Source organism: Passer domesticus, chromosome 1 (assembly GCF_036417665.1).
Source record: "Passer domesticus isolate bPasDom1 chromosome 1, bPasDom1.hap1, whole genome shotgun sequence".
Lineage (NCBI taxonomy): Eukaryota > Metazoa > Chordata > Aves > Passeriformes > Passeridae > Passer > Passer domesticus.
In genome coordinates this window covers 2,208,711-2,228,398 of record NC_087474.1, presented here as the reverse complement: position 1 = coordinate 2,228,398, position 19,688 = coordinate 2,208,711, and the positions used below count along the sequence as shown (strand labels likewise).

At 45.5% G+C, this 19,688-nt stretch overlaps 1 protein-coding gene across 6 annotated transcripts in view; it reads left to right on the top strand.

The window, feature by feature from the left end:
• VIPR1 (vasoactive intestinal peptide receptor 1) overlaps window positions 1-19,348 on the top strand; it is a 108,912-nt gene extending 89,564 nt beyond the window's left edge. For all 6 annotated transcript variants that reach the window (XM_064419319.1, XM_064419340.1, XM_064419566.1 and 3 more), the window contains 5 exons: window positions 1,250-1,319; window positions 5,091-5,182; window positions 10,332-10,461; window positions 11,068-11,109; window positions 12,882-19,348. In XM_064419319.1, the coding sequence (XP_064275389.1) occupies window positions 1,250-1,319; window positions 5,091-5,182; window positions 10,332-10,461; window positions 11,068-11,109; window positions 12,882-13,073 (526 nt within the window). In that variant the 3' untranslated portion in view covers window positions 13,074-19,348. The remainder of the gene's footprint in view (window positions 1-1,249; window positions 1,320-5,090; window positions 5,183-10,331; window positions 10,462-11,067; window positions 11,110-12,881) is intronic.
• The last annotated feature ends 340 nt before the right edge of the window (window positions 19,349-19,688 follow it).

Below are 19,688 nucleotides of genomic sequence, written 5' to 3'. Positions count from 1 at the left end.
GAAAAATTACAGGAAATTAATCCAGATTAAATAAACCCTAATTAGGTAAGATTGGTTAAACAACACTAAGACTTTATTTAAACATTCTATCTCCAAGTGAAAGTGACCTTCATTCAGGCTGTCTCAATTTATTTCAAAAATGAAGTGCACTAGACATAATTAGGGCCACTTTATATGAAAGGGCAGCACACACCTAACTGGAAGCATCTGTTTGTGAGAAATTTGCTCCCTCTCCCTGTAGAGTTAGGGCAGATTTAGTCAGTGTAGTCCACAGAGTGCAATTTTTATCATCCCAAAGTTGATGCTTAAAATAGGTCTCAGGAACTGTGCCCTAAAAGTGCCTCTCCTCATCTCCTACTGCCTTCCCTGCCAACATTTGGAATTAGAGGAGCTGAATCTGGGTGAAATTGTCTGCAGTAGGCACCACTAATCTATCCTTACATGAAAACAGCCCAATTTCCATGAATTCTTTCCTAAAAATGCACCTTCTGTCACCTGACTGTGCAGATAAAGGTGTCCCAATCAATATCAGTCATTTCCACATCAGTCCTTCCCTCTCATTTCCTCGTTGGTTTTAAAATGCAGTCCCAGGTGAGGGGTGGTGTGTGCAGACATCTCTGGCTTCAGGATGAAATAAATCCCACCCTGGACCCTGGGGACTTTTCTAAATCCATCCATAGCTCAGGTGCAGCTTGCTGGATTTATGGGACTAACCCCACCACTGGCTGGAATTTTTTTTTCAGAAGGATCTGATGGGTTTTTGTGTTGGTTTGTTTTTTTGTTGGTTTGTTTTTTTGGGCTTTTTTTTTTTCTGCTGGTGCCAATTGCTCTGTGCTTATCAAACCCCCTCCATCCAGGATGGTGGAGAGCACTGGAGCCCCTGGTGAATTCTTTCATAAATTTTGATCAATTTTCATGGTTTCCGTAACATTTCCCTGCAGCAGAGCTCAGTGTAAAATAAATGAAGAAAAATCACCATCCTCCCCCACATTCACCCTGCCTAACATGCTCCAGCCCATTCCATGGCCAAGGGGGAAAAAATTGGCATTACCTCTGGGATATTTGGTACCTACCAGTGCTCACAGCCACTGCAAAGCAAGTTTGACCATTCCCAGTCCATACACATGAGGTTTAGTCCTCTTCACACAACCCAGCCTAGCAAAACTTGGCTTTTAGGAAAGCTGAGAAGGTTACAGACCTGCTTGCTTGCTGTGCTTGATGTCTTAAGTCTGGCTTTGTTTCTTTTTAGGTGCTGGGAAGAAATAGTGGAATCCCCATTCTGGTGGATCATTAAAACTCCTATTTTGGTGTCTATTTTGGTAAAGTATCAGCACGTTCTGCTGGCTGTAAAGCCATCTTTAGTCCTAACTGGGGAGGGGTGAAGGGGTGTTGAGAAGTGTCCCGTAAATGTCCATGGAAAATGCACTGCCAGGTAAAATCCCACTGTACATTGAAAATTTGCTTTAAGATGAGGAAATTACTCCTGCAGACAAACACCCTCACCTGCAGCATTGACCACAGGAAGAGTTTGAGTGACCAGGCCACCAGGGTGGAGCTGACTTGATGTAGCTGTGACCACCTCCATCTCCTTGGTGGGGTGGCCATGGATGTGGTTGGACATCCAGGAAAGGCTCATTTTGCCTCAGGAATCAGTGAATTCCATTAGATGACCCATGCTAGGAGTGGTTTTGTTTCTCTGAGCTGACCAGGATGACTTGTTCAGTTGTAGATGTCAACACTACAAATTAACATGAGTCCTACTGTGAATTTCCACTTAGATAAAAGGGAGTAGAGGAATTCCCTCAGGAATTTGTCTCTTGCATCCAGTACAGAGTTGCATTCCAGCTGTGTATTTTTGGAGTAAGTTCTAGAGGAGTTTGGCTAATTTCCAGAAAAATCAACAGAAGTGTTTTATTTTAATTCTCTGGATATGATCAATCCTTACCATAGAAAAGAGGACACTTCTCAGGAACTCTGGGTCCTTCCATCCTTGTTGAACATTCCTCTGTTGGGCATGGATCCAAACCTTAAAATCAAATGAACTGGAGTTAAACTTAGTTTTGAGTTTTCTTAAATGAAGTCAACGATGTGGAAAGGGAAGCAAAAAAAAAAAAAAGTAACAGAAACCAAATCAAATATATCTCTTTTAAACAGAAATCTTTCTTTAGACATCCTTCTTATTCCACGCACATTATGACTTTTACAAGAAGACTATTTTTTTTCCCTGTGGCATTTATCATGCAGGGATTCCAGACTGAAAGTTTCAATAGTGACATCTTGCTCTGTTTACCTCATTGGAAAGAAATATAGAGTGTAGATGACACATCTCCAAATATTTATATCATCCTGGAAAGCTATAGATAGTATTTTGCTTTTCCTGAGATAAGCTTTCAGTCAAAAAAACACACCCTTTTATTCCTCTTGGATCATTGGGTCAGTCTTTTCTTTTGGCCAATAAATCTTTTCCTCATTGCCAAACAGAATTTACCCAGCAGTTCCTGATTTTCCCTCAGCAGATATCCTATAAATCTGTCCTAAAGGAAGGGCATGATAGCCACTGGCTGATGAACAGCAGGTTTCTCCAGGGGGTAATGCAGCATTTCCTCCAAATCAATGGGAATACAGCTGATATTTCAGTGTAAGGAAGAAATACATACACAAGATCTATAAGATCTTTAAGGAACATGAGATATGTCTTGTGTACAAGGAAGAAATACATATACAAGATCTATAAGATCTTTAAGGAACATGAAATATATCTTGTATACAAGGTGTTAAGCACTGGGAACACATTGATTCTCTTCAATTACATTCTAGGGATAAAAAATAATCTAAAAAACTTCTCCAGTATCCTGATTCCTATGTCTTCTGCCATGGAATTCCAAGGTTATACCAAGCCCATATACCCACTCCACTCTGTGTTTGCTCTTGACCTCTCCAAACCAACACAGTCGGAATTTAATTTCCCCATTCTTGCCTTCCTTGCAGCAGCTTGTGTGTTATCAATGATAATTAGTGTAGTTGATCTAGATAATACTGGTTGGGACTAATAAATTTCACTTCCCACAAAATCAGACACACAAACCATTTTTTAAGGAAATAAATATAAACAGAAACTATGATAAACTGATAGGTAAGAAGTGATTAAGCAATGCATCATAACCAAGAAATGCAGTGGGTAGCCAATCACTCATAGGCTTTGCAAAAAGAGCCCCTATTTGAGAGATGGGCTTCAGTCTGTTTTATTAATCTATTTTTGTGATAAGTGTAGGAATTGCTGGAAGAAATCTTATAATCTATTTTTGCAAGGAATCAGATTGGCTGGTTTAATACAATCCCTTCCAGCTGCTGAGCCACTAAAAACTAGAATTGTTTGCACATTCACTGACCATGAAAGGATAAAGAAAGGGGTTGTGTGCCAAACGAAAACTGAACCAAGTCCCCAGAAATCTGTCATTGCTTTTCTGTTGTCTGTGTTGCATGAGTAACAGGATGACTCAACAGAGAGGACCTTGAAAGCAGCAGATATTAATTCAATTCATGCCATCAGGACATTCCCACTCCTAGCTCTACACTTTTGCTATTAAATAAGGTTCACATTGCTTGAGTACCTTGATAGGGCACTGTGAGATTTTGGGGTGAAAAGAATCACCTAAAATCTGGGTATCAGCCAGACTGATCTGGTCTAACATCCCAGGAGGGAACGTTCTCTACTGGTGAGGTCTATCCCCTGTTGCACAGACAGGACATGGCCAATATGATGCCTTGGAGTGGCTGCCTGCAACAGAGGCTAGACAAGATAAAGAGAATAAAAGTGGGTATTTATTGAAAGCTGTCAATAGGTTCACCTTGGGCAGTCAGGAACCTCTAAGTGGGGCTACACCACGATGGATGATGGTGACAAATTTTTCATGCAGTTACAAGTTTGGTCTGTTTACATACCAGAGGTTATACTGGTGCCTTAAGCAGCTGGAACAGAGGCTAGAAAAGAGTTAAAGAGAATAAAGAGGATCTTTACTGAAGAGCCTTCAAAGGCCACACCCTGGCAGTACTGGAGCCACAATCATGGCTCTGCTCAGATGGCTCCAAGATGGAAGCAAAATAGGGCTTGGTCACGAGAGCTCACATTTTTGTAAGTCCTGATCCACTTGCATCTTGGTTAATTGCCCAACCACAGTTCCAGCCCATGAAGTCCCATCCTCCTTTTTTTTCTCTCTTCAGTCAATCTTTTTTTATGCTCTTGGGCCTGAGATCTGGATTGGTTGTCCTTGGTCCCCAGATAGAGAAGAAATTGTTTTGTCTCCCTGCTCTGTGAAGAGAGCTCACCATCCCCTAATATGAATGGTTTTTAATATGAAACCCAGACCCACACACTAAAGCAGCACAGAATCTGAAAAAAAAAAATTTAAAAAGCTAAAGCCTGCGGCATCAAATCTTTCAAATTACAGCTTCAGGTAATGAAGTCACATACCTCCAGTTTGCTCACTTTTGTTTATACTTTTCAGGGCCTGAGACAGTCAGGTGTCCCTGAGTTTCAGGCCCAGAGAGGAATTGTTTTGTCTGAATAAAACAGGAGAACCGCAGCTGACAGGCTGTGGAGTTTTAGAGAAACACCCTAAAGCAGTACAGAATCTGAAAAACATAAAAAGCTAAATCCCTCAGCATCAAATAGGATTGGGCAGGGGCCCGCTGGAGTGGATCCTGCTTCGTGTTTTGGTTTGGCTTCCCTGGCTCACCGCGCTCAGCAGCTGGCCCCATGTCACCGCCTCGCGAGCCGCCGGTGCCGCGGCTCCTCCCGCGCGCGCAGCAGGAACGTCGTGCGGAGCTGTGCTCTATGGGCTTGACATCATCATACTTGGGATGTATGACACGAAGTCCCAAGCAGGCTGATGTCAGGCCCAAGATGCCATCCTGTGTCGGTTTTCCATGTGCTCCCCGCCCCCGAGAGGGGCTCTCTGCTCATGGCTTGTTAAACGGCAGCTCCTTCCATGGCAAAACCCATTCCAGTGAGAGGAATTCCCCTCTAGTGATGGGCTCTATTCCTTGAAGGAAAATGCTGATGTTTTACCCCTCTCTCCCCATCTCCACAGGTGAACTTCATCCTCTTCATCTGCATCATCCGTATCTTAGTCCAGAAGCTGCATTCCCCAGATGTTGGGCACAATGAAACCAGCCAATATTCGTAAGTCCCACACTTTTCCAAGCCTATCCTAAAAGTGGTTTTTGGGGAAACCTGCCTGGCTGCTTGATAGTTCATTATTGTGTCTTGATTAATGATCAAAATCAATTAATTTTAATTGCTTAAAGCAGATTAGAAATCAGGAAATGGAGCATTTGCTAAAAGAGCTGGGCAGCTTTTATGTCAGTTTGTGGCAGGTGAGAGGGATTTCTCCTGGGATTAATGATGAAGAAATGAGAGTAATAATAATGATCTTGAAGCCAAATATAATTTTTCTTTTAATATTTAATATTTATTGGATTCTGAAGACAGAAAGACCCTGATGGAAACCAAAAAGTTGCTCTCCATAGTGTACAGGCTTTTTTTCCTGACCCTCAGTTTTAAAGGAGAGATCTAGAAAATTACCATTCAGTAGGATCTATGACAAATTTTCCTTATCCTAAAAGAGATCTCTAAACAAGATTGGATTAGCTCAATACATTTCTCTTCTCTTTTGAGAAGGATCACTGTCTTAGAAGTTTTACTTGACTTAATACTTTTATTCCAGGGATATGAGGTTGACCTTAATGGGGCTTTATATAATGAACAACATACCAGAGAGATCAACATCTTTCTCTCAGTGGCCAAAGCTAGTCTCAGCTGCAGTATTTTAAGAGTGAAAGAAATGTCTATTTGCATGGATTTATTCTGGCTTCAATGCAAATAAAATAAAAGTCCAGACCAGGTTATTGTTGATTCTTCCCACTGTTCTGGCTCCGCTTTTCAGCTATCCTGGGTATTTATTTAATGTTTCCTAGAATAGAATTAAATGAAAAGAGTCCAGTGTCTGCATGGTCACTGCTTGTAAATCTTTGTCTTTGGAGGGAGCTGTGCTTTTGGGTACCCTGAAAAATATCAGTTCGTCTTGCTGCAGGATGGAAAAAAGTAACAATATGTTCCTTAAATCCTGCCCAGCCACACCACTGAGACTTTTTCTCTGGTGATGGTGAATTATTCATTTCATCTGCCTCGAGAGATTCTCAATTTATGAAAGGAAATGCCAGTGTTTGACCTTAATTTTCCTGGCAGCAGCCAAAGCCAATTACCTATTTTTCTGTCATCACAACACACCTACATTACCAGACCTTGCGCTTTCTACCACCTGCCCTTCTGGATTTCCAACTGGGAATTTTATCTTTGCACCCCAGGTTTGCAGCAGGTGCAGAGATTAAATCAGCATATTTAAATAATTTCTAGTACTGAGCAGTGTCCTGGCACTGCTGGTTCCTGTTCACCTCAGCAGAAGTGCTGCCAACGTGCACCTGATGAGTTATGCCCAGATTATCTCAGAGGTCATGCTGGGCTTTGGGTTCAGGACACATTTTCCAGTGAGGTGGAGCCTGTTTACGAGGCAAAAAGAGGAAAGCTCTTTTTGCCTCGTAAACAAACACAGGGCATGTTGGTAAAACACAGAGTTCCCCTCACTGACCTGCTCAACAGGGGGTTCTGCTGAAGGACAACTGATCCTGACACCCACAGATCCTCACCTTCCTTCACCACCTGGAGAGATGTCTCAGTTCCACTAGAGAATTATGGTTGTGTTCGAGGGTCCCAAGACAAGGAAAGAGATGAGAACCTTGACTCCATGTTTCAGAAGGCTGTTTGTGATATTATATTATGTGATATTATATTATATTGTGATATTCTATTCTATTCTATTCTAGTCTATTCTCTTCTATTCTATTCTATTGCTATACTAAAAGTATACTAAAAAGTATGGAAAGAAAGGAGCCATCAGAAGGCAGGAAAGGAAAGGAAAGGAAAGGAAAGGAAAGGAAAGGAAAGGAAAGGAAAGGAAAGGAAAGGAAAGGAAAGGAAAGGAAAGGAAAGGAAAGGAAAGGAAAGGAAAGGAAAGGAAAGGAAAGGAAAGGAAAGGAAAGGAAAGGAAAGGAAAGGAAAGGAAAGGAAAGGAAAGGAAAGGAAAGGAAAGGAAAGGAAAGGAAAGGAAAGGAAAGGAAAGGAAAGGAAAGGAAAGGAAAGGAAATCTTGTGACTGCTCACAGCCTCAACACTGGTGGATGTCATTTGTCATCAGGTAAAAACAATTTCCCATGCTGGGTAAACAATTCTCCAGATCACATTCCCAAAGCAGCAAAACATGGAGAAGATGAAGCTTCCTAGCTTCTCAGGAGAAAAGATCCTGGCAAAAGGATTTTCATAAAAATATCATGGTGACAGGGAATGATTCAGTTGTTCGCTTCACAGAATCATAGAATCCCAGAACATTTTGGATTGGGAGGGACCTTAAATCTCATCCAGTTCCAACACCCTGCCAAGGCCAGGGATACCTTTCTCTATCCCAGGCTGCTCAGAGCTCTTTCCAACCTGGCCCTAAAATTTTAGGTTTCCAGGGCACGTGAGGTGGTTCAGGACACTTCCAATATTTGCACAGACCTATCACACAGGACACAGGACCTATGGGACACTTGTCCCCCTGTACAGTGGCACCTGGACACCAGCCACATCTGGAAAACTCTGTTGACTGTATTCACTGCAGTAGGTACAAGACACCACACTTTCCTTTGGAAACAAATATTAATTGTCTGAAACTAAAGGCTGGACCTCACCAAGGCAAGTTCTCAGTGTGGTCCTAAGATTTTTACTTTCAGACAGAAATCTGTGGAGGCTTCTGGGGTTTGAGTGCAGGACCCAACAGTTCTTAGCAAAAAAACTGCTCCTGAAATGTTGAGGGAGCTGGGGGTGTTTAGCCTGGAGAAAAGGAGGCTCAGGGTGACCCTATTGCTCTCCACAACTCCCTGAAAGGAGGTTGGAGCCAGATGGGGATTGGGCTCTTCTCCCACAAAACAAGTGACAGGATGAGAGGAAATGGCTTCAAGGTGTACCTGGAGAGGTTCAGGTTGGACATCAGGAGGAATTCTTCACCAAAAGGGTTGTGAAGCATTGGAAGGGGCTGCCCAGGGAGGCTGTGGACTCCCCATCCCTGGAGGTGTCCAAGGAAGCCCTGGAGGTGGCACTCAGTGCTCTGGGCTGGGACAAGGTGGGGATCAGGCACAGCTTGGACTGGATGGTCTGGCATGTCTTTCCCAACCAAATGCCTCTGTGATTCTGTGCATTCCTCCTGCCAAACCTGAGACAAATCTGTTTTAAACAAACAGCATCCTGGATATCTCATTTGCATTTCTCCCTCCTTCTCATGTGTATTTTATACTGTTTATTTTCTACAAACACAGCCTGCTGACGTGCTGACAGCATTGTTCAGCTCCAAAAGGTCTGAGCTTAGCTGCAGGCTGGAAGTTCAGGTGTGCTGCTGACTCCCTCATTAATGCTGCAGAGAGGGAGCTGGGCTTTCATGTTCTGGAAGCTCTGAGAACAAGTCTCCCAAAACAGTTTTCTGGAAATGACAGGGACATGTGCAAGAATGGGACAGCAATATTTCAGGCAAATAGAATTTGTCTTCTGCAGGAGAAAACTTGAGCAAAATTAATCTCTCCATTCTGTCCATGTCTGTGGATCAATATTGTCATCAAAGTCCTCTGAGTAACTTTTCCATTATGATTTCAAGGAGCGTGACTGAAATGTTGGTTCACTCTTGCCCACTCCCAAGGGCAGGAGCAGGTTCCATGCAGGCTAATGGACACGTGTTCTCCCAAAATTACCTGTCACCACGTGTATCTGTCAGAGAGGGGAGGTCTGGGATGTGCTGGGAATCAGAGTAATGATGGTTTTGAGAATCCATGGTTTCCAGCAGATTTAACCAGCTTTACACAATCCCCCAAGCAGTTCTGCCTCCTGTGCAGCCAGGCTTGAGCTTCCTGGGAGAAATCACACTGGGACTGGGTGATGATTTTGTGTTTAGGTGGTGGAGTCTTTTAAAAATCACAGAGCCCTTGCCTTGATGCCAAAATAAAATCTAAAACTCAGTATCTGGTGAAGCTCAGTGCTGGGAACAAGAGACTGGTATGAGGTGTGCAGATTGGAGGAGGGGTCTCAAGTTTTGTCATTAATGTCCTTTTCATCACCACAATCCAGCCAGGAGGGAAAATATTGTAATTAAGGTCCCAGTGTTGTCTGCAATGATAAGATAAAATTTTCTAATCCACTGGAGGTTGCAACAGCATCTCTGTCAATGTGGGACACAAAGGTAGCACCACATCTCCTCCTCTAGGCTGATGTTCCTCAGACAACTGAGATTTTTGATCCCTGAGAGCAGGGATGCACCTGCTAGTGAGGGCTGTGAGAAAGGCAAACTCCTGTAAAGTTCCTCATCTTCCTGCAGGCTCTCATTTTTCCTGGAATGAGCCACAGCCTCCAACCACAGCCTCAGTGTTGAGCTGTCTCTGGGCCAGCCCCAGGGAGAGCTACAGAGGAGCTCTGGGAGGCACAGGGATGAGCATCCTCTGCACAAAGCTGCCACATCAGCCTCCCCGTGGGTCCTGCAGGTGGTAAATAAATGAAGATGGTCTGAGAGGTCTGAGCCTGAGGAGGCTTTGGAGGTGGAGGGGTTCCAGGTGGAATAATGAGTATTTCCAACATCCCAGCCTTACCTTTATTTCCTCCAGAAGCCTCTGAGAGAGGGGGAAATGTCAGAGGATACAAGGGACCAAGTGAGACAAAACCCCCACAAGCATCCTTAGACCCTTTATTTAATTTTCTTTCTGCCAGCTACTTTTAAAATAATGATTACATTTAATACATTATCATCTCTTCCTAATTAGACCCCTGATTACCCAGCATGATGCCATTAAGCACTAATACTGTTCATCCCCCTCCTTTGGAGACATTCATTGTGCAGTAGCCTGTCATTACTCCCAGCTAAACATACCATTTCTCTCCCAGAAGCTGTAATTTTCTGAAATCCCAGGCAAACAAAGACATTGCTAGATGATGATTTAGCTTGTGGAGATGAAAAAAAGATCTCTGGTGGGTGGGGAAGAAGAGAGGAGGCAGAAAGAAATACCTCCAGTGGAGCTACTGGGAATAAAAATGTCACATTTTATGGTGCCACCAGGTCTGAAATCACCAGCCATCTGCAGTCTGTGGCACAAGGAGAAATAGCAAATTTTCAGGGTTTATTTCAGGGCTCAGCTGCAGGATTCCTCAGCCTCTTACCCTCTTCCCTCTCCCCTTGTAGCTCATGTTTGTCTTTCCAACAGGAGGCTGGCCAAGTCCACTCTGCTGCTGATCCCTCTCTTTGGCATTCACTACATCATGTTTGCTTTCTTCCCTGACAATTTCAAAGCAGAAGTGAAGCTGGTCTTTGAGCTCGTGGTTGGGTCATTCCAGGTAAGCCACCATTTGGGTCACCAGGTCTGTCACCAGGAAGAAATGCAACAAGCTGGACATGGGGTTTTTTTCTGGACATGCCCCATACTGCTCTTGTACCTTTATGGAAAATCTACTCACTCCAGCCTGGCCAGGATGAAAGATAAATCTATATTTTGCCTTCCAGAAGGAGATTCTCTTCCCTCATTTTAGGAAATGAAAAGAAAATGTTCCTCTGTGCATTGGTGTCTCTGTGCTTTTCCTACTTAAGGGAGAAAAATTAGCACCACAGTTCAGTTTTTGTATCATTGATGTGTCCAAGGCCAGGGCAGATGGGGCTTTGGGCAGCAAATTTCATTCAGTGGTGAATGATTAAGATCCCTGTCTACATCATCATCACTGCACATCTGGCATCTGGAAGTGTTCAAAAACTGCAGATGTGGCACCTGGGCACATGGGTCAGTGGTGGACTTGGCTGTGCTGGGGGAATGGTTGGCCTTGATGACCTTAGAGGTCTTTTCCAACCTGAACACTTCTGTGGTTATGTGATGTCTCCTCTGGGAGCTGAATGGATCTACACTCTCTCCTTGTCTATAGTGCTAAAATCCTGTTTTCTCCTTTCCCCAGGGGTTTGTGGTGGCTGTTCTGTACTGCTTCCTCAATGGAGAGGTAAGACCAGACCATCAGGGTATTTTGGTCAATGTTTGCAGCTAGGACAAAATGAATGCATGTGGAGAGTGGATTGAGAAATGTCCCATTCCTGATCCTGGTGTTACAGAATTGGGGGAAGCATCCACATCACATCTCTCTCTCCAGGAAAACAATTCAACCATTTGCCTGACAGTTTTCAGCACAATAATAACAACAATTAATAAACACATCAGGACTTGTGCTTGCACTGTAGAGTTGCTGCTGAGCTCATCTTCTCCTCATGAGACAGCATGAGCAGAACTCCTGTGTGAACTTGCACAATCCCTGATCCCAAAGCACCACCTTCAGCAGGGCAGGATAAATCCCATGTAAGCCCTGCTCATGCTTGGTGCCTCCAGGAATCCTCCTCAGGATCACAGCCACTGCCAAAACCAGCACAGGCATTGGTGTGACAGCACAGAGCAGTGCAGGTGAACGTGTTTCTGCCTTGCAGGAATAATTTTGACTCTCCCACATTTTAGTCCTGGCATTCTCATCCTGGGATTGTGCTGTTCACGTGTTTATTTATCCCTTCAGACACAGCTGTTCCATCTAATTCATGTTGTTACCTAAAAATTTGCACTAAAGGGCTGCAGGAGGGGACAAGGGCAGTGGCCAGGTTTGTTCAGGATTTGAATTGGGATGGCATAGACCAGGTTATTTCTGTAAACACTCTGAGCAGCAACAAGCAGCTTCTGTCAAAAAAAGCACAGCTGTATTGACAGCTTTACAAACAAGCTGTAGTTAAATCACTTACATCTGAACCAAAAATAGGGCAGTGAAAAAGAAAGCATCTAAATTATACTTACCAAGTGTTGTCATTGAAGTTAAGTAATCTAGCACCTTGATTGTATAAATGAGAATTTCCTTTCTGATGAAGCTCAGGGATTTCTGCTCCAGTAATTTACTGACTGAAGTGTCCCTTTATGTGGTTAAAAGTTATATCCAAGCCAAGTTTAGTGGCCTTTATAAAGTAACTCTTGGCCCTGGGGTGGGGGGTTATCCAAGGCTGCTCACATAATCAGGTCAGAACAGGCTGGGAATGGTGTGGCTGGACAGTGCCCAGGCAGAAAGGGACCTGGGGGGGCTGGACAACAATGACTGACCATGAGCCAGCAGAGTGCCCTGGTGGCCAAGGAGGCCAATGGCTCCTGAGTCAGGAATGGTGTGGCAGCAGGGAGGTCACTCTGCCCCTGTGCTCAGCTCTGCTGGGGTCACACCTGCAGTGCTGTGCCCAGCTCTGGCCCCTCAGCTTGGGAAGAACTTGGGACACTGAGCACATCCAGAGGGGACAGCGAGGCTGGAGAGGGGCTGGGAACACAAACCCTGAGAGGAACCCCTGAGGGAGCTGGGGGTGCTCAGCCTGGAGAAAAGGAGACTCAGGGCTGCCCTCATCACTCTGCACAGCTCCTGAAAGGTGCCTGTGCTCAGCTGGGGCTGGGCTCTTTCTCCAGCAGCACTGACACAACCAGAGCACACAGCCTCCAGCTGCACCCAGGGAAGTTTAGTTTGGATATTAGGAAAAAGTTTTTCACAGAAAGAGTGATAAAGTTCTGGAATGGCTGCCCAGGGAGGTGGTGCAATCCCCATCCCTGGGTGTGTTTAACAAAGCCTGGATGTGGCACTGGGTGCCAGGGTTGAGTTGAGCTGTTGTGGCTGGGTTGGACTCGATGGTCTTGAAGGTCTCATTCTGGGAATTCTGTGAACATCAAGTGATGCCCTGTGCTGCCTTTTCTCTTCCCCACGCCCAGGTGCAAGCTGAGCTCAAGAGGAAGTGGCGGAGGTGGCACCTGGAGCGGTTCCTGGGCTCGGACATGAAGTACCACCACCCTTCCCTGGGCAGCAACGGCACCAACTTCAGCACCCAGATCTCCATGCTGACCAAGTGCTCGCCAAAGACGCGCCGCTGCTCCGGCTTCCAGGCCGAGTTCTCCCTGGTGTGAGGGGCTCCCCAGGCACTGAGCATCCAAAGCTGAGACACGAGGATCCCCGGGACTCAGTGATCCCATGACAAACCCCTGTGAAATGACCTGCTCCACATGAGCCAACAGAGGACACACAACTGGAAAAGCCGCTGGCATCCAGGATGAGATCGGACAAGCCAAGAGGCAGAGGAACACTTTTGCTCTCCCTCTTTTCAGGCCTTTCACTCTTCAATTTCAAGCCCTCAGGGATTGATAGCTCTGAGGAATTGCCCAAGTTGCTTGAGGACAGCCTGGGAGATGCTGGTGTGTCATAAATAATGAAATACTGGGGTAAGGGAGGGAGAGCCTTAGTCCTCAATGGCTTTACCAGAACTGGCATCTCTAAAACAGACAAATTGCACTTTTTTTTTTCTAAAAAATGAGCCAGTAAAGGAGAGACAGACGCAGGAAGCAGGGAAAAAAAACCACCAAACATATGAATGTGCCAAAATTCCTGTGAATAAGAGGTGATGATACAGCACCAAAGATGGTGCTGGGGACATGGGGAGAAGGGACAGGAGGAACATGAGCAGGAATGGAGAGGCCAGCACATGGCCCCCACGTTTTACACAGGTGGAGATGAATCTGCAGCACCAGGAGAGCCCCTCAGAGGATGCCCCAGTGTGTTCTGCTAATTCCCCACCATCCTTGGGAGCAGGAGCTTTCCAGGAACCCTGTGGAAGAGCAGATCACTGAGAAGGACCAGCGTGAGGACGCCCTTCTCTGCACTGTGTTGGTGACACGGTGCTTTGCTTGGTTGTGTTCCATGAACAGGAAACTCAATTTGCATGTATAAAAATCAGGGCCAGATGCCAAAAGCAGAGCACGGCTGTGTTTTTTCATTCTCTTTAAGTTGTCCCAAAGATCTCGGTGCATGGATGCACCCAGGATAATTAGGGATCAGGGGGAAATAATTGGGATGTAATTCATTTGCACTTGCTTAGCACACACTGTCAGGAAAGGGAAATATAGGGCCCTGTAATCCTTAATTGAGTCACAGCTGCCATAAGGAGCCATTCTCCAGATGAAAAAAATTAGTGTCACAGCAGCAGGTGAAATTGCTTTCATCAGAACAAGGTTGTCTCAGCACACAACTGGCACTCCAGAAGGGAGGAAGGAGTGAAGGAGCTATTAAATGGATTTCTTCTTCAGCTTTTGTGGGGAGCTTTCATCCTATATGAAGGCATTGTTAGACGTTTAAGATGTATATGTGCATTTTACCTCTTTTCTGAAGGCCTGTTAGTTTCCATCCAGGGGCAATTCCTACTTGAAGAATGCACATGGATCCCATTAAAACCAAGGGAGTAGGGTTTTTTTAATTCTTGTTTTCATGGTGGAGAGGCAAAGGAGAAATGTTAAAGCCCAGTCCTGCTCATTTCAGGCAACCCTACAGTCCCAAACTCAAAATACAGGGTACAGATGTTCATGTTTGTGTCCCACTCAGCTGCATCGAGTGGGGTTGAAAAAGTTTTGTGCTGAGGGTGGGAAATCCCTGCCCTTCTCATGTGTACCCTCAGTAATTGGGCTGCTGCCATGCTACTGAAACATGTCTTCGTGAAGGAGTGTCTGGGTCACCAACACAGGCACCTGGAGAGGGAGGTGGGCTCCTCTTTTAGAGCTCAGAGTCCTCAACTTACCTGCTTTATTTCTCCAAAATGAAATGCAGCTCACTGGAGGGAAGCACCTGCAGCCTGGTGGGGTTGGGGGGTGTTGGCCTTAAGCAAAGGGTGCCAACAAACCACACTGAGCCCAGGAGGAGATTTGCAGATCCAGCTCCTTTCTGTGTCCTGACAGGGCAGAGTTCCATGCCATCACCATTCCCAGAGCCTGTTATCAGCTGAGCTGGATGCTCCCAAAGTATTTCTCCAGCTCTGGGAACAGCGTGGGGGGCTGGAGTCAGTAAAGGGCCATTAGGAACTGTGATCCACCAAGGGCAAACTTGCAGTCCTGAGTTTGCAGGGAGCCAGCTCAGATCCTGTCACAGTGCAGCCCTGGCTACCCAGCCTGTAGGTCCTAAAACTACAGGAAGATGTGAAAATTCCTGAAATTACAGTGCTGGTGACCCCAGGCTGGCCAGGTGTGAGCCAGCTTTGTTATGGCTACTTTACACTGAGCCCACATCAACAGTGAGGGTACAACTCTGACGTGCCATAAAATCATCAAAATGCAACTCCCTGATTCCCAAAATGCAGAAAAAATAAGAGGATGCTCAAAATTTCCCCAATTTTCTTGCATTGAAGCCCTTATGCCTTGACACCCCTCAAACAATATCCCATTGAAATCCACAAGGTTCTCAGAGGCAAGAACCTTTGAAGTGGTCCTGGTCAGAGTACAAGAAGAGTTTGGATGATGCTCTCAAGTCCTTGGTGTGGTTTTTGGGGTTGTCCTGTGCAGGACCAGGAGCTGGACTCGATGATCCTTGTGGGTCCCTTCTAACTCAGGATATTCCGTGATTCTCTTTGTGTTTGGTGCTTGTGTTGCTCTGCTGAGCATTTTCAGACCTGGATTAGGACTCACCCAGGAAATACTGGAGAAATCCCACCAGTACCTCCAGTTCTTCTGCTGTGCCTGGTTCAAAGCAAGGACTTGACCTGCATTTTCCAGGTGAATTATTAACTTCAAGGAAACCCAGAATAAGCAAAGGAAAATTCTGTCTCAGCTTCCAAGTTGATGTAAAATGCTTTGTCTCACTGGTTCAGAGCTTTGAAGCAATGTCAGTCTGGGAAACATTGGATCCATCAGGCTGCAAAGTCATTCCCCCTGTTCATCTGTCATGATAATATTTATACACAACAAAACTGATGGGCTGCAGAGGAACACTGCCCAATCTTGGGAATGCATCCACTGAGGTGTGAACTGGAATTTCAGGTCCCAGCCAAGCAGCAGAGGAGCTGGAGCACAGAGCTGTAGAGCAGAAGTGCAGCACCACTGCCAGCAGCCTCCTTTGTGGGATGTGAGGGAATCCCTTCCCATCTGTTCCAGGCAGCCTTGCTGGGGGGAAAGCCTGTGAGCCATCCTGTGAGACACACGGAGCATTTTCCCTCTGGTCTTCCCTTTCCTCTCCCTGTGCTCCCTTTTCCTCTCAGTTTTCAGGAGGAAATCTGTGTGTTTGCAGCTTTTCTTGTGTTCCAGCCCTGTGCTAACCCCTGCCAGAACCAGCCAAGTGCCAAAGACAGCCAGCAAAGGTTTGCCTTTTGGAGATGTGACAGGGAAAAACCCCAGCTGGTTATTTACCCTCACCACAGGCTCCTCTGCAGCCTGTCACACTCCCCACCAGGCTGTTCTGCACAGGAACATGAAGATGGGATGTTCCCTAAGCTGAGGGGGCTCCTTCAAAAAGTGTGGAGTACACCAGCATGCCAGAGCTGTGCTCCCAGGCACCCTAGTGACAATTATTTCATTACTGACCATCCAGCCACGCCTCCTCTCTGCTGTCAAGGGTGTTTGAGGGATGAAATGAACGTGCTGAATGGACCCGCTGTGACAGGCATGGCAATGTCAGCGATGCAGAGCTGCCAGCCCAGCTGCCTTGGCCCCGTGTTCCAGGAAAACAGAGGAGCTGGGGGTGGAATCACTGTATAAAGAGTGAAATCTTCTCACTCTGAGGACGTGAGCAATCAAGTGAATGATTACATTGGGATTGGGCCCTGTTTGACTGGCTTAGTGCAGGAATTTGGCTGCATAACTTGGCCTGGCCTACTCTGATTTTCATCCAGCTCATCAATAAAATGGAATTCAAGGACTTCACTGCAGATGACAACGTGGAGCGAGCTGTCCTGGCCCCATGACCTGGCCCTGTCCTGGCCCCACACAGAGCACAGAACAGAGCTCAGCACTTTTGCTGCTCCCCCAGCTCCAGCCTGACGCCAGAACTGACCCCAGCAGGGCAACTGCATCCATTTGCTGCATCAAAGACCAGAGATGTGCCTCCTGAAAGGTATTAAAGGAGAAAAGGAGACTCAGGGCTGCCCTCATCACTCTGCACAGCTCCTGAAAGGTGCCTGTGCTCAGCTGGGGCTGGGCTCTTTCTCCAGCAGCACTGACACAACCAGAGCACACAGCCTCCAGCTGCACCAAGGGAAATACAGGCTGGATATCAGGAAAAAGTTTTTCACAGAAAGAGTGATAAAGTTCTGGAATGGCTGCCCGGGGAGGTGGTGCAGTCCCCATCCCTGGGTGTGTTTAACAAAGCCTGGATGTGGCACTGGGTGCCAGGGTTGAGTTGAGCTGTTGGGGCTGGGTTGGACTTGATGGTCTTGAAGGTCTCTTCCAGCCTGGGGATTCTGGGAATTCTGTGAAAGCTTCTTCTGCCTCTGCTAAAAGGCACAGATGTGTTTGAGGATCATGAATGTGGGCTCCAAAACTCTTTATAGAAATAAAGCCAAATTCTGATCCTGCTTGCACCAATCACCTCACTGCAGGACTACTGAATTACACCAGCATTAAACTGGGATTTGCCTTCAAAATAATTCCTTTTTCTTCATTCTGGAGCTGCTTACCCCCTTTTTATATCAGGGATAGAGTATGCCCCCCTGTTCTATGCTTCAGTGATTGAATTATTTAAAACTGATAATAAGTACAGAACAATTAAAATATAAACAATAAATTATTGTCAAGGTCTGGAGGTACCAGGTTCAGTGCTAACATTAGATTGCAGATATTTCTGTTCAGCTGGGACCTGTGTTGCTCTGTGACCCTCTCACAAACAGCAAGAAATGAGAATATGACCCTGTTTAGAGTTTAGAAAATAAATTCTGTTGCAGAATTTTAGGGGCATTAAAATCAAACAAGTTTTTAAAATCAGAGTTATGTATGCAGGAGCAGCAGCATTACTGTGGAATGAAAAGGGGGAAAGGTCAGAAGATGAAAGATCTGAGCATTTTGTTTTATTTTTGGCTTGTTTGGGGTTTTTTGCTAAGAAAAAAAAGTGATGTTTTTCTCAAGGAAAGTGTTGATGGAGAAAAGATATTTTATACATGAACTAATCATCAGATATCCTTTTTTCTCTATATCCCACTGGCTTCCCATTCATCTCAAAAGCAATGAGGGTCATGTCTGTGCCACAGGCCAGAGGGATTAAACCCAAATCTCTGCTCCAATCTGATGGGAATGCTTTCAGAGAGAAATGCACCTGCTGATTAATGGAAGATTGCTGATAGCTTTTCAAAAGCAAAACGAAGTTCCAAAGAAAGCTCAGCAGTGAATGAACACCACTTGGCTCCATGACAGGGATTGAAGGGGTTTGGGGGGATTTTTTTTGTCTCCATTCCTTCCAGCTTCACCCCAGGGTTTAAACAAGGGGAAAGGAAATATGGGGAAAGAAAATACAAAATAATTTCAGACTAAAAGGTAATCTCTCAAACTGGGAAGTGCCAATATGTGTCTCCATGAAGCTTATTTTACTCTCACCACACAGGTACATCTTTGATTTGGTAAATGGACTGTGGAAACACAGGTGGACCAGAAGCAAAGTCCCTTCTCTGGCAGGTGAATGCAGCTGTAACAGGAAAGCCCACATAAAACATTCCTCCTGCTGTGTCCCACTGGGTGTTTGGCACAGCCCAGGCTCCCTCCCAGCCTTGTGCTTCCCCCCCCGGCATCTCTGCAGCCATGAATGTGCCAAACTCCTGGGGACAGGGATTGCAATCCTGAATTCCCTGGCTCACAATGCAAATTTGCACTTTTCCCACCCCGGTGCTGATGGGGCCAGCACCACGAAGCTGCTTCACTGGAGACGAACCTTGAGGAGCAGGGCTCACACACACCCACATGCATCCAGAAGGACTCTGCTGGCATCATTCAGGCACTAAACTGCTGTAAAAAGGAAAATATTCCAGTCCCAGACTGGCAGGTGGAGTCAGATGTCCCAAAATGTGGATTTCAATACATTTCTTTTCAGTCAGTCAGCTTTTCATCCCCTCTCCAAACCCAGTATTTGCATTTCAGTCTGATGAGGTATAATTACAGTGACTGACCTTGTTATTTCCCCTGGAGACCTGTGCAGATGAAAATATGGCTTTTAATCAGGAGTTTTTTGAGTGCACAGATCATCTTTTCCACCTCTTCCTGAATGTCCTAACTTGCATGACGTTGTCCTATATCCTGAAGAGCCCTGGGTTTGAAATTCTGGTTATTTCTAGAATACTGTGAAATCACAGGGGAGAAAGCAAATATTTGGGACTGGAGGCTACAGGTGTGTAAGGAAAATAATGCCCACTTGTGTGCTGAGTGCACACACATTGGCAGCAGCAGAGCACCAGTGTTTTATACCCAAGTTTTGTGGATATTGTACATTTGTACATAGAGGAAATCTGAAGAGCACATTAAAAAAAGATAAAAATAAACACCACATTTTTGATACTCAGATGATGATGAAAAATCGAGTTCGAAAAGGCAGTTTTGAACTCAAAAGTGCATTTTCAGAGCCTGTTTGAAACACCTCAAGCTGTGGGTCAGCAGCTGGTGCCAGCTGACCCTTCTCACTCCAGCTGTAAACACCTCTGCTCTGCCCTGCTGTAAATAGGCTTTGGCAGCAGAGGGTGATGGGCACTGGCTGTGAGCAGAGAATCTCTCTCTCTGTGAGCTTCTCTGTAC